The 22775-nt window shown below is 48.9% G+C and overlaps 1 protein-coding gene across 1 annotated transcript in view; it reads right to left on the bottom strand.

Moving 5' to 3' along the window:
- Positions 1 to 21904, bottom strand: part of IRS1 (insulin receptor substrate 1) — a 58671-nt gene extending 36767 nt beyond the window's left edge. The window contains exon 1 of the mRNA XM_028509399.2: positions 17096 to 21904. Within this exon, the coding sequence (XP_028365200.1) occupies positions 17117 to 20827 (3711 nt within the window). The 5' untranslated portion in view covers positions 20828 to 21904 and the 3' untranslated portion in view covers positions 17096 to 17116. The remainder of the gene's footprint in view (positions 1 to 17095) is intronic.
- Between the last annotated feature and the right edge of the window lie 871 nt (positions 21905 to 22775).

The following is a 22775-nucleotide window of genomic DNA, read 5'->3' as shown; positions in this document are numbered from 1 at the left end:
GCATTAAGAGACTTAAGAGACATCAGTATGAACTCATGCTTAGCTTAGTATACAGATAGTTACACAGAGAAATATTTATACCTAGATATAATATGTATACACGAGGTCTATCTGGAAAAAGTCCAGCCATTGTTAATATAATGAGAATGGTATTTGTGACATCAGTGTAATCTTGTAACCAAGGACAGTAGACTGGAATATGCATCCGTGAACAATGATGACTTCACTGTACTAGTCCATGGGGGCAACTGGTGCACTGAGTGAGCATGTGTACTGTGTGGCCGTCACATTTAAAATGACTAAGCAAGTAGAGCAATGAATCTGCATCAGATTTTGCACTAACCCTGAACATTCCACCACAAAAACTATTGGAAAGATGAAGAAGGCCGCAGCTTTGGACAACTGGGGATTGGCAGCTTCATCACGACAACGCACCCCCTACTCATGCGTCACGTCTCGTGCAGTTTGTTGGCAAAATATCAGATCACCCAGGTGACTCAACCCCCCTAGAGCCCAGATTTGGCACCGTGTGACTTCTGGCTTTTCCCAGAACTAAAATCACCTTTGAAAGAGAAGAGATTTCACTGTCGATGAGATTTAGGAAAATATGATGGGGCAGTTGATGATGACTGGGGGAACTGTGTGAGGTCCCAAGGGGACTGAGGTGTCATTGTCCTGTGTAGAGTGTTTCCTGTATCTTGTATTTTCTTCAATAAATGTCTCTATTTTTCACAGCACGTGGCCGGATACTTTCCGGACAGGGCAAGACTAGGTAGCATGAAACGCTTGTAAATAGGTAAGAGAGCACTCAAAGTCTGTGTCCTCTTATGTTAGATTAAAATTATACCTGTGCTTGGGCAGTTTCGTAAGATTGTGCCTACCTACACACACACACATTTCCTTGCTCTGAAAGCCAAGAGGGCAAAAAAGAACTGAAAGCCAGCACAACAAATGTATCCAGTGCCAAGACCCTAGGGTTTCTAATGCCATTTTTCCAATGAAAGGAACCAGGGCTCGCTGGAGGACCAGACGCTGGGACTGGGGCCGGAAATAAACAGGATGATCCCAGAGTATCTCGAGTGTCAGAAAGCAAGGAAATGCTTTTTATTTTTTTTTTAAAGCTACTGAGTAAAAATGAGTGATAGAACAAGTTTGGGTAATTATACAAATATTGATGTGCTCCACTCTCTAAATGGTCTCCAAACACCTTTAAATCTCCTGGCCACTTTAAAGAACCCCAAACTGTAAATGGTATTTGATGAATTACTGTTTTGTTTTGTTTTTTAAAGGTAGATGATGCAAAATTCCTTTCAGAGGACATGGACTCTATAATTAAATTTCAGCAAATGAATATATACTATATTAAAACCCAGAAAGTCATATTCAGTTTAATTAGCATTGTCTAATCGCTTATAAAACATTTTATGTTTATGGCTATTTTCTTCTAAGAATTTCTGTTTAAATTCATTTCCAGTTTTATTTCCTCTTTAGCAAACTAATTAGTAACAGTACTGAGGTTGTTATGATGTTCTGTTTTATCTTCTGCACATTTCAACACATTCATTGTGTTTTCTTTTTAATTTGTTTTTAGAATCTTACTGGGCCCTATGTAGATTTTTGTACTGTAAAACTTAAATCTTCTGATAAAACTATAATTTATCTCCTCAATTAAAAGAAAAGGGCAGAGCCATCACGTGTCACCACTGCCAAAATCAGAACGAGGAAAACACTCTCACCTGAGAACGGTGGATTTAACTTACCTGCAAAGGAATTTCCTCACCATAAAAGCTGTTAACCACTTGAAAGGTTACTAAAAGTTGTGGGATTTCCTCTTGTGATGTATGGATCTACCAGAAATACGCCTGAAGAGCCTTGCTAGCAAAATACACAAATAACAGCTAATACACAAATAATGCCCAAATAACAGCTTTTCATATGAAGAGTTTCAAGACACTAGTCTTTTCCTCCCAAACATTTTATACAAAGAATAAATGTGGAGCTAAGCAAACATCTGAAATACTTTTCCAGCAGAACTTTCAAACAAAATTTCAGAAAAGGGTTAGTATACATAATTACCAGTTTTACGTAATAGTTGTACAGAGAAAACTCACCAACACATGCATGTGGCCCAATACACACTGGTGGCCACACCGGCCAGGCCCAGGCTCTCCCAGGGCCCCCCAGGAGCTACCACAGACTCCTCACACCCTTCCCTAGTTATGTCGCCTGTTCCAGATCTTGCCTTTCAGGTAAAACAACCTCTACCAAGCAGACACACATCAACTTCACCTCTTACTTTTCTTCTCTCTTCCATATCCTGTCTTACACGTCAGAAAAAATCAGCCTTTGCTTCATTTGTGAGCCACAGGGTAACCTCAGACATGACTGAGAAGCCACAAGCCGTGTCGACCACACTCCTACACCCAGGCAGAGGCACATCATGAGTTTTACGCGAAACTCCTTGTACAAGTCGATCAAGGTTGTCAACCCCTCGAGTCCATAAAAGGAGCCAGAAGTCCTGTTACTTCTCTCAGTAGGTCTCCTGTGGCCCTCCACACCCCGGGGAAGCTGGTCCCTCAGAGTTTTCTCACTCTACCTGTCTGTCCTCACGAAAGTAGTGAGAGGGCCTGAATGCTCATGTTTTCGTTACAGTCATAAGTCAAGAGCTTAGGGATACACTGGCACTCAGTAGAAACTCACTAACCCCTTGTTATGTTAATTAACCAGAACATTCTCTCCTGTCTGGTGTGTACACATATTTGAGTCTTCAGCAATTCCCTGATGCTATCTATCTTCATGACCAGTTCTGATTTCTTCAAGTTCCTGGGGTCAGTCATCACCATGGCTTAATTATGGAAGGAATGAAAACTGTAAGACAGTAAGTAGTGGTAACAGAGTTAAGGAAGGCACTCTGTCCTCCTGAACAGAGCATGATTCTGGTCTACAGACAAAGGAGGTATAGGCATATTTCCCCTACGAGGGCTTAAAAACATACGGTCCCACATTCATTCACTCAGGATCTACAGCAAATAGTATCTACCAAATGCCAGGCTCACTGCACCAAGCATTCAAACCTGGTCAACCATGCCGGCTTGCAGAGAGAGAGAGAATCAGCCTCCTAGCTCAATACCAGCCACATAGCTGTCAGGAAGCAGCATAAATGGTCAAATTTGAGAAAGTTACATAAATGTCAAATGACCATGCAGGGCTGAGAAAACTGAAGTCCTATTTAAAATAGAACAGAATACATTTACATGACAAATCATAAGGAGTTGCAGGATTTTATATTAACGTATGATAGATGTTTTGCTCTGTGTGAGATTGCTTGAATCCTAAGTTTTAGCTTAATACTTGAAATCTCAACCAGTGTTTAAAAGGAATTGTTATAATAGCTGATAAACCAGAATACACATTCTATTGCTATGGTCATCAAACTGGCCCAAGCCTCAATCTAGAGTGGAAATGAAATGCAGGGGGGAAAGGCTCCTATCTTGGTAATTAGGTTCAATTTTCCAGGGCAAGGTACCTTTTTTAGCAGAGTAGCTAACAAGTGCCATGCTGGCAAAATGGACTTGTTTAAATTTAATTTCTTTTCCCAGACCTTACCCACATTTTAGCAGAGGGACTAATTAGCAACAATAAACCCAAGAGGAAGAAAAGCCAAGTGCACAGGGACAAATTAGAAGGCGACTCTATGAATCACATACTTAATAACTGACTTCCTTTTAAAACTAGAGGTACCTATAATACAATAATTGTTTTCCAAATAATTTTCTCATTGCTTTGATATCTTTAAACCTCAGTAAAAATGTTATGCGACGACCTAGATCAGTAAGCTACAATTAACATCAGAAGAACTCTATTAGTCGAATGAAAAGTTGATGCACTACTATTGAAAGCAGAGAAATAAATCTTGTCAAAACACAGCAAAGTTTCTGTCAATCTTTAAAAGAACAGTTGGGGGAACAGGGGAAGCATCCAAGGATTTCAGTGATAGTGATGATGCAATTGTAATTAATTGTACCCAAGTTTTCAAATCCACTCGTATCAGATTGGGAGGACTCCTGTCCTTCTGTTTGACTACTTTAAAATATATTGTTAAATTTGAATTTGATTTCCGAAATATTTGGCACATGAAATGGTTTGATGTATTCAAAAACATATCCACAGTATGGCTCTGGTTTGGGAAATGTCTAAAGCCATCCTCCCCCAGAATTCAACAGCTTTCTACTGCATTATCGATAAACAAACTCATCACTTGGCAAGCGTTTGGTGAGCACCTCCTCGGACACTGGACCCATGACACGAACAGGGAGTCGACTCTCAAAGAGCTCACAATCGTTAGCAGGAAACAGTTCCATGAAACCAGTAGCCAGAGGGAGCACAGGGGTTTCCATCTCCCAGGATGGGGAAAACTTTCTGAAAGAAAGGAGGCGAGGTGCTGGGCATACTTGAACCCTCTGAATAAAACACCATTTCCCCCGATCATTGAAATGTATTGATTTTACATTGCAAAGGCAATTTTACTACCCTCTAGTGCAAGTCTATTCAGAACTCTTCCGAGCTAAAAACTCTGCCTACCTTGCCAAATACCTCCTGCCACTATTTTTTAAAATGATATTCCTCAACAACCCCACCCCCACCCCCCCAAAAAAGCCTGGAGTTTTCTATCTCGTGAGAAACAACAAACCCTTCCAGTTGCAGTGGGAGAGAACAGTGCACGGGGGCTCTGCTCTTCGGGAGGAGACATTAATATAACATCTGCTTACAAGTAGCCAGTGAATTAGATCGAATTGGGTGGCACGGGTTTTTGTTGCGTGCTTGATAATGCGGACGCATTCCAAGAGCCCATCAAATGCAGCCTGGTGGGACGCAGGCTTTGAAGACACAATAACATTCCTCCAGCGAATTTCAGGCTGGAGGCTAAAAGCAGCAGCCATTCATTTTTCCGTCTGGGGCCACATTCCTCAGCCAGTTCAAAGGCGCGAGAAACAATAAGCCTGCACACTTTCTGAAGGTCGTCCCTTGTGAGGGCTTGTGAGGGACCAGCGGCTGCAAAATATTTTTAAAGACCTAGTGTTATAGGAATATAACCCTTTTCACCGGGCTGTCGTTTCCACCCCCTAGCCCTCTGTCCCATCTCCTCCAAATGTACACACATGTGTACTCACACGGTAAAGTTCAGGCAAAAGAAAGTTTTCATTAATGATCCCCATGACTTCCAGGGAACTCTACCAGTGGAAGTAAAATATTTGCAGAAATTAAGTCGTTACCCATTCTTTAAATAGATGTAATATTTATAGTCCTTAATCTAACCAGAGGGAATGGGATCCGCTTTTGAAAGGAAGTTATTGTTTAGCTGTGGTTCAAAAGGAGTGCATGCGTGCGTTTGTTGGAACTGGGAGCGGGGGCAGAGAGAGGAAGCGAGGGAGGGAGGAGTTCAGAGGTGGATGGGAGTTGCCAAGATCAGGATACAAACACACCCCTCAACCAGCCCCGCCACACACACCCAAGGGGTGCCCCTTCCCCGCCCCTCACCATGACATATTTTATTCAGTGCCCCACGTTGTTTTGTGCTGTGGCCTCGGGAACACTTAAGGCGTTGGAGATTCTGATAAAAGAAAAATGTACACTGCCCAGTGGGTGATCGGGGGCACAGGGGTAATAGAGGTATGGCCTTGTCTTTGCCTGCCATGCTTCGTTACAAGCATTTACATCTGCTTTCCAATAACCGGTGAAGCAACTCTGCATCACCGAGACGTGGATTTGTGCTCCGGTTGGAAAACCTCTTTCAAACTGCTGAAAAGATTTTGACTCCATCTCTGGACACTGTTCCCCACCTCACCCCAGGAAAGGTCTAACTCTCTGAGCAAGGTCTGGGCTTGTGTTCACAGGGTGAGCTACGATCTTGGTCAAGGGCAGACGAAGATATATTACAGGATGCCTAATGTCCTCTGGCTCTGGGGTCCCTTCGGTACACATTGATCTCCAAGCCTATGTGAGCCACCTGAGGGTGTTAGAAAGTGTCATCCAGCCCTGGCTGGTGTAGCTCAGTGGATTGAGCGCGGGCTGCGAACCAAAGTGTCGCAGGTTCGATTCCCAGCCAGGGTACATGCCTGGGTTGCAGGCCACAGCCCCCAGCAACCACACATTGATGTTTCTCTCTCTCTCTCTTCCCTCTCTAAAAATAAATAAATAAAATCTTAAACAAACAAAAAAAAAGAAAGTGTCATCCTCTGCTCCAGGGTAAAAAGCACAGGTAGTGTCACCAACTACCAATGGCACTAAAAATATAGACACCAGCCTCAAGTACTAAAAACACTGGTATCAGTTTTTTTATATTTGTCTTAGAGGTGAGCTTCCAGCCCTCCCTCTCAAATAAGAGGCATTCTCAAGAGAAAATGTAACTTTCATAAAAAATGCCGTCCCTAGGCCTGATCCAAGGAACATGTGACAGAAAAATATTTGTCCCACCTGCACAAACCTGAGTGATATAGCCACATTATTTATTACTTTCTCAAATGGTTTGCTTCCCCTCCATTTTAAGTGGCTCCCCATTATTCTGCTGCATTGTATCCTGACCTCCATTAGACCTCATTTTACAGAACACAATCCTTTGTTTAACCCCTTGCTCTCTCCCTCCCATAAACACCACGGAGACAGCACGTGTCTCCTTCAGTCTCTCGCACACTTGGCTTGCAGTATGAACTCAGTAAGATTTACTAAGAGAACAGTTTTCACATTTCTCAAAGAAAAATTAAGAGGCAAATACCTGAAAAATAAAACAAAAGCAATGCTGAGTGTAAACCATCATTGGAAAATAAAATTAAAAAAATAATAATAATAATAAAAGGAAAAAATGATACCGTTCTAATGAGGAAATTAATGATATTTCACCCAAAGCTGACAATATTCACTGTAAACATCTAAGAAGAATTTTATTCTAAATGTTCAGCATGCAACTGATAAGTGAGTGTTAAAGATGGCACAAAGAACTCCATTGATAAATACACGTGTGCATTGTATAAATCAAAAAACAGTCGGTTTCTCCCGTCAAGAAGTGGCAACTACTTTTCTACCCCTGGAAACTGGCCGTGGCTTTGTGACTTGCTTTGGGCAGTGGGAAAGGAGAAAATGTGTTATAAGCAGAGGCTTGAAAAGCACTTATGCATGCTTGCCCTCTCTCGTTGCTAGGAACTTGTCCAATGCCTTGTGAAGTTCAGGTTGGCCAGCAGGGGACACGTGGCTGGGTCAATAGCAAGCCCCAAGTGACAGCCAGCACTATCCGCCAGACAAGTGAAAAAAGCCATCAGAGACCCGCCAGCCCTCACACAACCCTCCATGACCACAACCAGCCGAGCACACCTGCGCAGGTGAGACTGGCAGAAGCCAGCCCAGTCTCCCACCCCCAGCAGTGTGGCCAAGCAGATGAGAGAGATTTTCAGGCAATCAGTTTGGGGGCGATTTGCTACACATCAAAGCTAAATGATGCACACATCTAAGAAGCTGGTTAGCTTCACGGACAAAACCCTTTAACAGCTTTTTAAAAAGTTCCTTCCTGTTGATGAATTGCTTCCTCCTTACTCTAGATCTGCGGTCTCCAATCCCCAGCCTTTCTGGTACCAGGGACAGGTTTCACCGGGGACGATTTTTCCACAGACCTGGGTGGGGGCGGGGAGGGGATTGGTTTCGGGACAGGTACCAATCCAGACCCAGAGGTTGGGGACCCCTGCTCTAGATGATCTGGAAGAAAACTGATACTACTGCTTTTAGCGTATGCTTATTGACGAGTCACCAAAAGTGATACAACACTGTTAATTCTGATTTAAATGAGACCTGTTATCATATTCTCGAATACCATATTTTCTGTTTTGTAACAAGAGCTACCCCCCCCCCCCACACACACTCCATTTGGATTCTACCTGGACTACAATTAGCAAAGAACCTCAGGGCATCAATTATCACTGTTTTTAAACATTAGAGAGTTTCTCCTTTGTTCAAAGGAGAAATGACCTCAGTAACACACAGATCTTCCTTAGGACGAATAAGAGGTTCTCTATATTCCACTCCTTTTCTCCAAAGCATTAATAACTTTGAAGAAAATTAGAGGAAATCACTAGTGCCAAGGAATTGACTTTATTATTCTATGCAGTGTTATATTAAAGTAAGCTGCTCCCAGAATTGGAAATGGTGAAAGACTACTCCAATGAAAAGCATCAATTTTTTTGAACTCTCAAAACTATGAGACCTTGGTGTCCAGAAAGTCTTCGGAAGAATCCTTAACCTTTATATGTAACCCTACTACACTATATTAAGAACTAGTTATTCATTCCGTGGCGGGGGGAGGGGGGAGGAAAGGGCAGGAAATGGGGAAGGCCTGAGTACGACCATGGAAGTGGACAGGGGAAGAAAATAAAAGTAATAAAGATTTTAAATGGCAATATTTAACGCTTAGACACCTTGCCCTCCTTAGTCTGTCTGTACTACAAACACGAAATTCAAAGGAGGCATGGAAAGCACTTTTCTTTTTTCTCTTTAACAAAGTAAAAATGCAGTGAGTCTATCTAAGAGGTGTACTGGTTGCTGTGTTCATTTAGTGCAGAAATTTGGGACTTCCAGCACAGGGCATTCAATCAACTTTTTATTACTTCGAAATTTATAGGCTTCACAATTTACAGGCAGCTCATCTCTGGAAAGATAAACAAAGAAAGCCCAGCACGGACCATGGCCCACGAGAAAAGAAGCTGGGCGACCACATGGGGAGGGAGCCCTAGTCTTCACTCTGTACGTTTTGAAAACATGGCTAACTCCTTGACAGTTACAGCCTGTGTCTGTATCGTCTATATCAAAAAAAAATTAAAGGGGAAAAAAATAGTGTGAGTAGGCGCAGAAAGCAATCATAAAACGTGATGGTCTTCACAAAATGCTTTTTTATGTTTCTGGAAGGAACTGCTACAAACTTCAAAACAAGTATGACTCACACCATCATAACAGAGAGTGCGCACGTGCGTGTGTGTGTGTGTGTGTGTGTGTGTGCGCACACTTAAGAGAGAGCCGTGACAAATTCTCAAAGCAGATTCTACTTCCAGCCAGAAGCCAGCCCAGGCACGGGAGTTCAGAGGGTGAGAGCCTTTCACCACTAGAAATAAAAACTACCCACTGAAAGGGGGGAAAAAAGTCCTTGAATAATAGAGCTTCTAAGACCAAAAGAAGAGACTTTACAATGTCTTCTGCAGACCCCACCGCTCCCCCACCCCCCTCCCTGTTCCCTAACCCTTACCAACCCATTTGACAAGAACTCACTGAACTCCTGCTCACTTAACACTTGGACCCCTCTTCTCCTGGTTGCCAACTTTTTCTAGCTTCTTGCCAACATTGTTTGCTAGCAGATTATCTGAGAGTGGGCCACTCTTCCAAAGGGGAGTCTCAACAGCCTTATAATACACTGTTGAAGTGTACACCGGTGTTACCGTGAGGCAGGAAGCCACGGTTAGATCGGTAACAAAACTTGGAGGGAGAAGCACTTTCACCCACCGAGTACACCAAAAATGCTGACTTCCACGGATGGCACGCTCTCCATCTTGATGTATCTGAAGCCAGATAAATTGTGCCCTAAGAAACTTGGTAGCCACTTGGATGAACTCCCCTCACTCCCATTTTTTTTCTCCAAGTGTCCACCCCCATTTCTTTCCAGAAAATGTGCTATTTGAAACACAACAGGTGCTCAGTGGTGTTTACCGAGGGGTGGGAGAAGCGGGCCCAACAAGAAACAGCGGTGTAGCGACCAAGGTCAGGTGCTCTGCATTGGGTGGGGCGGCCTCTAACACTACACTGGAGATGCTCAAGTTCTCACTATTCCCACAATCCCTAAAATTCCAGGGTAAGGACAACTTATTTATCATATCTCACAGACACCTTCAAATAATTTTTACATGAACAGGGAAGTAACCATTAAATAATATCAAACAAGAAACAGTTGAAGGCATGGTACTTACTGTTTCACTATCCCCTAATCACTGCATTTTTATAATTTCTTAAAATGTTTGCCTGCTTTACTTAGATCATAACCTTCTTAAGAGAAAGAATTGTGACTTTCTCTGCAAAATACAGTCTGTTTGTCACCCGACATATTTGGAGACAAAAAAAAAAGAAGAAGAACGCCTCATTGATCATTTCCACCAACGTAACTATCCACTTCTCAAGATTAAGTGATATTGTTCAGCAACATGACATAAATATGTCAAGGAGGATCAGAGAACTCACATCAAAGGGTGTTTCGGTCAAAGGAAAAAAAGGAGGAAAGTTTACCTGTCTTTCTTCCTTACTACAGCTGGGGTTTCTCCCTGTCTTCCTCAGGCCAAGCAATTAGCACTCCCTGTGTATGGGCCTGGCTCTAACTGGGCCAGGTCAGGTGTGACGGAGGGAGTCGGGAGTCGGGGTGGGAGGGTGGGGAACAGGGAAGGGCAAAAGGAAAACAATGCAAACGGCTCAGCTCATTCCATAAAGCATTCCGGGCAGGGGCCGTGAAGCCACACAGCCTCCCCTCCGCTTGAAGACAGAGATGGTGAAAATTACAGTCTGGCCCGCACACTCCGTTCTGCTGCCATCGTTAATGAAAATGCAGGGGAGAAGCTGAGAAAGAAAAGCGGCCTTTCAGCACCAACACGTCCCTTTTAAAAGCTCTAGTATTCAAAGATCACTGACTCATTGAAGAAGCACAAATAACATTTATCCGACCAAATTTGTTTCAACAGATTATAGCAGAGCCTTCAGCAAGAAAGTTATTAAAATGGAAACTATTCCTTTGCCCCCAGATGACAGTACATGGTGTTGATCTAATCCATCTTCTCCCTTTTTCTGTGACTTAAGAATGGGAGACATTCATTTCCATAATGTAGGACAAGATTAGAAGTAAATAGATAATATTTTAGAAAGGCTTACAATAACTTTTTTGTAACTATTTCACATTAGTTTAAAATTAGTATGAAATTAGTATACTATCATACCTTACTAATATCAAAATGTAATTCTGTTAACATTCAGGCTGATTACAACTTCTGAACATGTTTCAGTAACATTTTAGAAAGAGAGTTTAGAGTTTGCTACATAGCGATGGACTCATAAAACAATGAAATAAATCAATTATGCCACTATAAATGTGGTAGAATACCTATTATATTAAACACAAAGACTATCAGTATGAGAAAAGTTATGGAATCTTTAGTGTGAAACTGACTTCCAACTGAATTCACAAGAAACTATTTTCCTTGAATACAATTTCCAGGAACTCTGCAACATGAGGAAATAATTGAGGAAATGGCTCCCCTTAAAACAAAGCAAAACAAAACCTTAACATTGGGAAGTGTTTTATTTTCCTAAAATCACCAACCCACCAAAATAAAAAGAACCATTTATGGACTATGCAGCTAAGAAATATATCTGACCATAGCAGGGGGCTTGGAAAACATAAGCCAGTGAAGCTCTGAATGAAAGAGTCCAGAGACGGTTGTAATGGTTTATGAAATTTACATGGAGGTGCCCCAAAGGTCGAAACTTCTGGAAACACTGGTAACTCAACAGCCAAGATAACACTGGGTCAGAAAACAATGTGTACGGCTCAACTAACTAGTCAAACATCCTAACGCACAAAAAGGCTGGATGACAATCATTTTGGTGGCAGGAGAAATATTGAGATTTTTCACACACCTAACAGAGAAAACAAAAACAAAAAATTGTGGAAGATTTCTTATAGACCCATCTGGCCTCTCAAGATTTTTTTTCCATTCACGAATGATGCTGATGGTGCAAATGAGAAACATTTCTCATGACCCACAAGTTCAGAAAGGGGTGATTTCCAACAGTATAAGCGGAGTAATGTCAAGAAATGGGTTGGCCAAAGCTTGACCTGTACTGTGGGGTAGGGAAGGATGCTTCTGACAGTTGGCTAAGGATGCAGGGACTAGCAGGTGACTTTCATTCCCACACGCCCTTAAGTTTAAAAATGAAAGGGAGGAGCCTAATCTAGTCTACAGAAAATTCCAGAAACTTAAACTATTGCAATCAGTTGGGTTTGCATTAAAGTCTGTTAAAACCTGCAACTGCCCCCTTTAAGCAAACAAACAAACAAAAAAAGGTTAAAATCAGCCCTTAGTCAAACCACAAAGAATCTCTGACCTGAAAGCTAGGACAGAACAAAACAAAATATTCTAATGTGCTTCATTGTGACTCATGGGCAGCTTCCTCGAAGAATCCTCATTACAGCTGACCCATTAAAGCATATCAGTCACTTTCTCCAAAATATTCCTATGTTTAGAGCTGCAAAGGAGGTTAGAAGAATTCAGAACAAAATCCTCAAGTTACCAATGAGGAAATAGGTCCAGAGAACTTGAGTGACTTGCCCAAGGTCGCTCAGCTAGTGAAGGGCACTGGCTGTTGCCAGGCAAGATCTCTGGCTCCAAGGAGCTGCTTTTTCCATTGCATCAGTCAGGAGAGCCGAGTTTCCAGGAATTGCGATTAAAAAGGGGGAGGGGAAAGACACACACTTTTGAATTCCAAGTCCCTTACTGTATGGCAATCCCAGAGACAGTATGTATTTGGGTGTCATCAGATAAATGACTACAATATATAGAACTTTTAACTGATTTTTTAAAATATAAAGCTACCTAAACAATGGCAAACATTGAGAAGATTGTTAGATGTTCAAAGTTTTCTGGAACAAGAGATCAGGGCATACATGGCATTTATACCAGAGTGGCCTTTCTTCCTTATGTTTTTACTTAGTTTGTTCTTACGCACACGGAAGGGAAAATGCCTTTGGTTAGGATTCAGGGACGCTGGCTGGTGAGCAATGCCCATTTGAGAGGAATGGGGGGAGGGGGAGGATCAAATACTTCCACAGTGTTTCTTTTTCTTACCTGCCTTCTTTATTTTAGAAAGGGCAGACCTCAGCAGAGTTTCCATCCCATGTAGTAATACATCTCACATAATTTTGGTTATTTGAAAGAGCACAACACAAATGTAGCAGGTTTTCAAGACTGGTTCCCCAGCTTGCCCTGATGACTTTTCACGTGGGCTGTCAGTCGCCAAAAAACAAATTGTTTTGGGGGAGCACAAGCAGCATTTCCTCCAACCTCGGAAAGGAGACTGACCAGAGCCTTTGTAACGAATCTCTAGATTCTCAAGATCTGCAAGCTCTATGGGACGTTTTCATTTCTCTGTGAGCTCCCTCGGGGCCTAGAAGGGTCAGTTTTCACCCATGCTTGGCAAACTGCAGGCACTCAATATAGAGCTGACCCTAATGCAATCTCGGGCCAAATGAGTTTTTCCCCAATGATTCCATAACCCGTCTCCCTTTTTAGTCCTCCTCCCTCCCCGTAGTAAGGGATGCAAATGTGAGAGTCTAGAGCCAACCCCATCAATCCCACAACTATGTGCTGCAGCTCCCTCCTGCTCCTGGATTTTAAGGCAGGAAGATGAAGGAACAAGGCGTCTTAGTAAACCGTAGTAACCAGAGGAGGGAAACAAAATGGGGCACGTCACATGGTCACGGCCCGGATTTTTCTCAATTAAAAATAAAAGGAAGTGAGTGTCTCCGGCCCCTGTCAAGTGGGCTGGTTGGACTTTCTCATTCTTAGGATTCCGGTCTCGATGCCTGCGCAAGGCTAACTGCAGAACCTCCTCCGAGAGGGGGTGGGAGGGGCTCGTGTTTGGCTCCGGAGAGGGCTGGAGGGAGAGGGGTGGGAAAAGGCCGCGCTGGACGCCAGGCCAGCGGCCACTAAGGGACCCTGGCCACCCGGGGCCCCGCCCCGCATGGGCACAGCTCGGCTGACACCCGTGCTGATTGGCTCTCGTGGGGGCCAATCAGCTCCCGTCTGCCCCGCCCCCTCAGAGCCATTCTCTGCGCCTTGGCCCCAGGGGCACAGGCTCGCCCACCACCACTGCCGGGGAAGGGCCACCCCCCCCCCCTTTCCGGCCACCTCAGCGCCCCCAGGCCACCGGGGGTGGGCGGGGTGGCAGACTTCAGAGGGCAAACTGGGCCCCGCAGCAGAATCTCCGACCCCTGGCAAAAGGGGGCTAGGAGGGAGGGGGAAGCCAAGTGCCAAATAAATAGAGAGGAATGCAGGAAGCGGAGGTGACCTGGGGAAAAGGGAAAGTGGCAGAGCCCGAAGGGTTTGCGCCAGACAAAAAGGCCACACAGCGAGGGAAACTGGAGGAAGGCATGGGAGGTAGTCGTGGTGGTACACAATCTTTGACCCATCCCCTCCAAAAAAAAAAAAAAAAAAAGGAACTGTCTTTGCCAAAGCCTGCTCTATCTGCCCAGCTGCACTTTCAAAGGCAAAAACACATGTGAGGTAAACGCTGGTTAAAAGGAGCTGGGCTGCTGTGTCCTCTTTGCCCTCCTTCGCGGGCTCTCCTTTGACTCTCTGCAAGAGAGTAGGCCACACGGTACTGTGAAATTCTGGAATGGAGCAAAAACGGGGGGAGGGCAATGCCAGGAACGCGAAATAAGAGGTGGGAAACAAAGGGAATGGGAGAGGAGGGTTTCTAGAAAAACAATCCAGCAGCTCAGAACCAACTTAGAGGAGACACAGGAAAGGCGGCTGGACAGGAGGTGAAGCGGAGGGCACCTGAGCTCAACAAATGCCTCACGAATGTTCTCCTTTAGTAGCAAAACACATCAGACAAGCAGAGATGTTTAAGGGGAGGGGTTAGGAGAGCGAGCACATTCCTCGCTCCTCATAGCATCTCACTGCCTCTCGTGTTTCAGGTTTCACCCTGAGAAATGGGAAGGAGGCAAAGATAGTAATTGCTCAGGAAGTTAGAAAGACGTGTTTTCACCAAGTTAACATATTTCTAGGAAAAGTCGTTTGCCAAGGACAGGTTTGATTTCTTTCCGATTCAGTATGCAATTGACTATCAGTTCACACGTTTAAGCTCAACAGGGCAAAGGCAAGCAAGCAGAATTCCGGGTATGTGGGTGCCAAGTAGCATGTGGTGCCTCATTTCAAAGATACACACCCCTCCTCTCTCTCCAGTTACATCTCCCAAATAAACTGTAGCATTGGCTGGCATGGTGCTGTCAGGGCATGGTCTACTGATACTCCAAGATTATTAGGGAAGTGACTATACGATTAGGCCAGAATATTGTGTTTTCCCCAAGAAAGCTAAGAACAGGAGACTATTTTGTTTTGGTTGGTTTGTTTTTAGTGTATCTTCCACATAGGGAGGATTTTAAGCCTTTTTTTAAAATTGAAAATTCTATTTGGTCATCAATTTGCCTTCAGAGAAAATATTATTTATTCTAGTCTATATAAAGAAACCTGTTCAAATTAAGATAACAGGTGAGGAAAACTTATTGTTCCTTAGCCTCTCCTTTCATCTTATAAATTTAAGTTCTGCTGGGAATTTTTCCTCCAAATTTTTATCACTTTATAAATAAAAGACTTCTCACCAAAAACGATTAAAGTATTAGAGGGATTCACATTCCCCAAAACATCTTCAAAGATTTTTACTGTTGATGTTGATGAACATAATTAAATCTTCTCTAGTGAATCATGAAAATAAATGCTGAGTATTGATCAAACTACTGCTTTTTAGAATATATCCTATCACCTAAAATCTTAGTTTGTTCATATACCTGCCTCTTGTTCCATAAAGTGGAGAACGATATGGCTCAAATATTGGAAACTGTTAGAATCAAGGAGGCTGTGATCACATAATAATAAGCAAATACCTATCAATAGGAATCCAAATGAACAAATTAAATTTCTTGTGAATGGACACTATTAAGAAGAACGCTTCCAATGGCTCATTCTGTGAAGCATATATAAAAAGACTATCACAAGAATGACTGTTTGTCAGAATAAAGTGTTTCCAAATGCTGGAAACTTCTGCAATGCCAACTCATCACATTATTTGCAAACTATACTCCTCTCTTCCTCCCACAATTATGGCCACCAGAAAATAGGCTCAGCAGACAGAAGGGCAGGCTCATTTCCTATTACAAATGCTCTTCGTTTTCAGCAGAGCCTCACCACAGAAGACCTAAAGCCAACTTTCAACTTTTAATGAGGCGTCCACACTTGAATGTAAAGGCAAATAATAAATCTCCCAAAAATGAAGAGTACAAGATTTAGCCCTTACACGGAACGCAGAACCCCTCCACTGCCCTGACTTCATACTCCTTCTTTCAGCATAAAAACATCAACTAATTTCACAGCAGATGCACAGGAGCCCCCAAACGATCTCTGAGAGGTCTCTGCAGGCCTTTGCAAGAACAGACAACTGTGAGGCAGACACGCCGGGTTGAATTTCCATAACTTTTAACTAATAATAGGTCCCAGACGCACGCAGACTTCCCCTGCGTACCCTGTACAAAAGCGGCCATGCCTGGGAGGTGGTAGGTCAGTGTGTAAGTATTTCACCGATCCTGGTTGAGGAACAAAAAGAAAGCATCACCGATAATTACTTTCTGAAGAGTCACAGAGTAGATAGGTATTTCTAAATATATAAGCCTAAACAACATCTTACTCCTGAAACGTTTTGGAGGGAGCGTGAATACCAATTAATATTTCCTACTGCTGTTTACATTGCCTTGGTATTGTGTAATCACGGAAATAAAGCACACAGAGCAACTGATCGGGATCAACCTAAGAGTGCCGAGAAATGAGTTTAGGTGAAGGTCTGGGCTCTGTTCTAACACATACTTCTGTAGAAGAACTGTCCCTTCCAGGGCGTGGCCTAAATATATAGTCAAAAGTAAACTCCTGTAAAGAGATCAAGGTTCTCCTACATGAACTCCACAGACCTCAGAACCGATGTTGCAGAATGCATGTTTTGAAAACACTACCGTTGGGAACCTCAAAGGGAACAGCCCTCCCAGGCGGCCGCTCCCGCAGGACTAGGTGACTCTCAGCCAGGTGTTGCTGAGGGGTGAGCATCCTGTGTGCCCTGACCTCTCCCCTCCCCCACCAGAGTTCCCTCTCTAAGGAAGAAGCAGACAAAAAGATGGAAGGGCCAGAGGCAAAGCTGAAGAGAACTCAAGCACAAGGTTAAAGGCAATTCTGTCTTCTGACTTTGTCACTACGGAACGCACCTGCTGTGATGTCCAGTGGAGCTACTGGAGATCCTCTGGCTGCTTCTGGAAACTGATGCTGGCATAGGCGCTTGGATCCTCGCTGGAGCGGCTGCTGGAGCTGCCCTCCTTGCTGCCCAGAGACTGGTGGGGGGGCGGGGGTTGGGGGGGCTGCCCTTGAGGGGGCCGCTGCTTGAAGTCCTTGACCAAATCCAGGTCTATGTAGTTGAGGCCGTTCTCCAGCCCCCCAGCAGCCCCACACACTTGAGCAGGCTCCTCCTTAGGGGCTCCCCCGAGCTCCCCAGGCCTCAGCCACACGTTCTCAAAGGAAGCAGAGCTGTGACGTTTCACATCCTCAGTGCTGCTGCCGCCCCCACTGCTGCCCCCTCCTGCAGCGCCCCCCGTGAAGGGCACTGAGTTGCCTGCCCGGGGGGTGCTCGGTGTGGAGGAGAAGGTCTCAGAGCTATGCCGCCTCCGGCAGCCTTGCGGGTCTGCTCGGATCACTTTGGCACTCTGGTTGCCGTTGGGACTGAGGTTCACCCGGGTGAAGGCACTCGAGCCCCCGGGTCCCTGCGGGGCCCCCAGCAGGGAGGAGCGGGCCCCCACGTCCCCTGTTCCTTGAGTCCCAGTAGGGGAAGCAGAGGCTGCTGCAGATGAGGAGGGAGCCGCCGCCGTGGCCCCAGGAAGGCTCTCCTCCTCCACAATGCCCGTCCGAATTTCAGCATAGCTGACAGGGGCCACTGGAGAGGTGTCCACGTAGCTCTGATGGGGACAACCCATCTGCATGGTCATGTAGTCACCCCGGGTGCTAGGCACTGCCCGGGTAGGCCTGCACACGGTAGCAGTCCCCGGAGGTACAGGACCCACTCTTCCAGGCTGGACTGCAGGGCTCTCCTGCCAGGTGGCCCTCCGGCCAGGCCCCAGGTCCATGTTCATGTACTCTTCAGTGCCCGTCTCTTCCTCCCTGGGAGCTGGGTGGAGTTGGGATGGGCACCTGACAGAAGGCGAGCTATGGGATGCCATGGGGCCAGACAAATAGCCAGGCTGATCACTCCCAAACTCAATGTTCACATATTCCCCTGGGCTCTTGGGCTCCGGAGGGTGCAGCAGGGCCGGCTGCTGCTGCTCTCGCGCCCGAGGTAAGGTGCTGGCCTTGGGGTCCCCCAGGGACAGCCTCGTGGGCCGGGCCAGGCGGCTGTTGGTCTGCGCAGCTGTGTCCACCTTTCGAGGCAGATGGGGCTGCAGGACCTGATGGTGGAGATGATGCGGGAGGCCGGACTCAGGCCTCACCCCGCAGTAGCCGCCGCCCAGGCTGTCGCTGCTGGTGGAGGAAGAGGAATCTTCGGTGGCTGCAGCATAGAGAAGGCGACCAGAGCTGGAGGAGAGGCGGAGGTGCTGGTGCCGGGCGGTCTCCTCCAGGTCCCCCGGGCGCTGGGTGTGCTTAAAGGACCTTGGCAATGAGTAGTAGGAGAGGACTGGCTTGTGCTGGGGGTCCTCAGGGCCGTAGTAGCAGTCAGAAGGGCTGCTGGTGTTGGAGTCCCCCACGGGCGACATGTTCATGTAGTCACCTGTACAAGACAAGAGCTTGCCACCGCTGCTCTCCACGGGCAGTTTGGGGTGTGGCAGGGCGTGAGAGTGATGGCCTCCGACCCCGTTTGTCCACATTTTCCCACAGCTACTCCCAGAAGGGGCGGCAGCGCTATTGCTACCGCCGGGCCCACCCCCAGTGTCAGGTGAGCAGCTCCCGCTGGGGGACATCATCATGTAGCCGTTGGGGTCCACTCTCTGAGGGTGGCGTCTGATGGGGTTGATGATCTGCTGCGGGGCAGACACACTCTTGGGGCTCATGGGCATGTAGTCCCCGCTGCCTTTCCGGCTGCTGGGCACGGGGGCTACCCCCGGGGACATGGGCATGTAGCCATCATCCGTGTGCAGGGTGGAGGTGTCTGCGCGGCCGTGGCCTCCGCGACGCTCCGCGGCGTGCGCTTCCAGACCCTCCTCGGGGTAGGACTGGGTGGGCACGAAGGCGGAGTGCCGGTAGCCGGGCAGTCGGCCTCCACTGCCACCTCCTGGTGGGTAGGCAGGCATCATCTCTGTATATTCCTCAATGGAAGCCACGGAGGACTGGGATGAGGTCTTCTGGTGGGAAATGGTGGGGGACGTGCCTGCGGAGTGAGTCCGCTTCCGAAACCGATTATCCAGATCGGCAGCGCCGGCGGCTTCCTCCCCAGCCAGGGCTGGGCTGGTGCCCAGGCCAGCAGCGCCTGGGAGGTGGCGGTGACCGTTGCCACCCCGAGGCAAAATGTAGTGGCCATTGGGGGCCGTGAGCGTGGAGGCCCCCTTGCCTCCCATGCAGATGTAGTTGCTCAGCTCCTCCTCCCCGCGGGCCGGTGGAGTGTGGCCCAGCGAATCCGGGGTGACGCTGCGGAAGGAGCTTCGGAAGTCGCAGGGACTGGAGCCGTACTCGTCGGAAGAGATGAAGCCGCCGTCGCTGGGGGAACCGGACACAGACGCGCTCGATCTCCGCGGGAAAAGGCAGTCAGAAGTGGAGCCGTGGCCGCTGGTGCTGCTCGAAGACAGGCTGACGGGGCTGGTGGCCGACGGCGAGCAGCGAGAAGACGGCATGGGGATGGACCGGCTGTGGTTGAGCGGGGGGTGCAGCCGGGAGCTGCCCCGATGCCGGTGGGCGTGGGTCCTGTTGGTGCTCGGACTCACGGGGCTGCCGTCCACCGAAGCCGGGCGGGACATGGTGCCCTCGCCGTCGCTGGAGGCGCGGACGCGAAAGGAGCCCTGCTTCCCGCCCACCATGCTGGCCGGGGAGGTGGCGGTGATGCTCTCGGTGCGGGAGCGGCGGGTCAGCCCCACCTGGCTGGGCGGAGGGTTGTTGAGGTGGTGCCTGCGCAGGGGGACACTGATGGGGTTGGAGCAGTTGGAGGAAGACTGGCTCTTGCTGCGGGGCCGGAACTCGTCGCTCATGGCCCGCATGGCCTCCAGGATGGTCTCGTGCATGTTCTGGGCCACCACCGAGTCATCCACCTGCATCCAGAACTCCCCAGGTCCGGTCACGGCGGAGCGGCCCACTTCGATGAAGAAAAAGTTCTCCGAGTGGCCACAGCGCCGGATGTTCATCAGCTGCAGCACCACCGCCGCGGCATCGGAGTTCAGCTTCACGAAGCTGATGGTCTTGCTGGTCAGGCAGAGCCGGTAGATACCAATCAGGTTCTTTGTCTGACCCAGACCCTTGGGTTTCAGGATCACCTGCCAGACCTCTTTGAATGCGGGTCCTGGGAGCTGGTCCCCGTAGCTCAAGTCCTCCCCAGCCTCGCCAACGCCAGAGCTGCCACTGCAGCTGCCCCCGCCACCTCCTGCCCCGGGGGCCGCAGCGCCGTCGTGGTGGGCTTTGGCGCGGTTGTGCAGCTGCAGGAGGGCCTGGTACCAGCTGTCCTGCTCGGCCTCGCTGTCCGCTGCGATAGCGAAGTGCTCGTCCCGGGTGTAGAGGGCCACCAGGTGCTTGTTCTTGGAGTCTGCGCGCTTGTTGATGTTGAAGCAGCTCTCGAGGGGGATCGAGCGTTTGGGGGCGCTCGACTTGTGCCGCCACTTCTTCTCATTCTCGTAGTACTCCAGGCGCGCCGGGCCCCCTGCCTCGCTGGCCGCCCGCAGCACGAAGAAGCGCTTGTGCATGCTCTTGGGTTTGCGCAGGTAGCCCACCTTGCGCACGTCCGAGAAGCCGTCGGTCTCCGGAGGGCTCGCCATGCTGCCGCCGCCGCCGCCACCACCACCGCTGCCGAGCAGAGGGAGGCGCCGAAAAACCACCCGGTGAGGGGCGGAGGCTCCTCTCCGCGGCCCCGCGCATGCAAACAGGGCTGGAGGCGGCCAAAACCTCGACTCCGAAATCCACGCCGCCCCCCTTCGCCTGGGAGGGGCGGCTGCAGAGGGACGCAGTGGCTGCGCCAAGGAGATAGCCCCAACCGGAGTTTACGGGCGTTTCATGCCCAGGGAAGAGGCTGTGCGTCCGGCGGGAGTGTAGCCCGGATCCTCCGAGAGCCAAGTCTCCGGGAAGGAGCGTAGATGCATCTCTCGCCGCCTGGGCTGGAGTCCCACGCAGGCAGGCGGCGGCAGCCTGAGGTCCCCAGGTTGCCCCTCCAGGAGCGCTCGCCTTCTCTCCGGAGTTCCCCTCTGGAAGTAGCGATTCCCGAGGCAAATTAAATATCCTAGGGCAGGGGGAGGCGAGCTGCCAAGTCTCAACGTTGCACGGGGTTCTCCCTCCTCCTTCGCCTCCTCCTCCGCCTCCTCCCACCCTCTCACCGCCCCCGCCGCCACCAGCCGCCCAAATACCAGCTCAAGCGCAGAGACCGCGGCGCTGCGGCTGTTGCTGCTGCTGCCGCCCGCGGGCGCGTCCTCTGCAGCCCCCATTCGGGCCCATCTCGGCGGGCGGAGAAAGTGGCTTTTCCACGCAAAACGCTACTAAGCAACCGGGGTAGCTGGGGACGGGCCAGAGGGACTGGCACATCCCTGACCCTCACTCCAGTCGGCAGGGGAGGAGTGGAGGGGACGAGGACGGGCGGCAAGGGGGTAGGTTTGGGAAGGACTAGAGGAAGACGCCTCTTCCCTGGGAGGCGCTGCCGCTACAGTTACTTCTGCCCTCCACCCTCCTCCTCCTCCTCCTCCTCCGAGAGTTGCCGAGAGCCCCAACCAAAACAAGCGGCGGCGTCTGGCTCCGAGCGCCGGCCCCCTCCGACTGCGCCGCTGTCTCACTCGGAGGAGAAAAACACGTGACGGAGCCTCTGCGCTCCGCAGCCCGTCCGCCGCCACAGCCGCGGGGAGGCTCCTGCCCGGGTCTCTACATTCCCGGCCGAGCCCGCCCCGCGCCCGCCCCTCTCCGCCCCCGGGCCTTTGCCGCAGCGGCGCCGCGCCAGGCCTCCTTGCAGCGCTCGGCCAGCGCCCCTTCGTGGCAGCCCGCACGGATGCACAGCCTTCCTCCCCGTCTGCCACCCAGGGTGCCCCCAGCCCGCAGGAATCCCCGCTGCGGGCGCAGGCGGGGTGTTTGGGTGGCTACCCGAAAGCACGAGGGGAGTCTGGGAAAACGGCTGCGGGTGGGGGCCAGCTCGGGAAGACGCAGAAATTGGGGAGGGGGGTCGGGCATGCACTGCGGCTACCGAGCCCGGAGTGGGAGGGCTGGGGGAGGAGGGGGCGCGCGAGTCGGGCTGCGGCTTACCTAACAGGTAAGGTCGACCTCTCGGGAGGGAGCGAGGGTTCTACTCAAGGCTTTCTCTCCAGGGAATATAAAAGCTGCATTTCAGTTTTGGGGTGATAGGCCATGGTGGAGCGATCTGAATTTTTGTAAGGTCTCCTAAGGGACTCGAGGGACAGCCCGCTCCTTGGAATCCCCGCATTTGCTGCGGGGAGGTACCTCGAATAAGCAGATGGACACCCGCGGGCAGAGATCGGGAGATTCTGGTCACTCGGAAAAGAGCAGAGGGATCCCTGGGAAGCACCCTCAGCACTCCCCGCCCCCACCCCCCGCATTATAGCTGCTGATCAATTAGGGAGAAATTATAAATATTACAGCCTCTCGTCCCCCATCCTGGCGAGGGGCGGGGATTCACACCCAGGGGTGAAAGCATGGGGAGAAAAATCACATGCCCCTTAACATATTACGAAATCTATCTAAGATTTAAAAATGTGTTAGGGACCCACGGGG

This window comes from Phyllostomus discolor, chromosome 4, assembly GCF_004126475.2.
Source record: "Phyllostomus discolor isolate MPI-MPIP mPhyDis1 chromosome 4, mPhyDis1.pri.v3, whole genome shotgun sequence".
In the NCBI taxonomy this organism is placed as follows: domain Eukaryota; kingdom Metazoa; phylum Chordata; class Mammalia; order Chiroptera; family Phyllostomidae; genus Phyllostomus; species Phyllostomus discolor.
The sequence above is the reverse complement of the archived record's forward strand: the minus strand, read 5'-3'. Positions and strand labels throughout refer to the sequence as shown.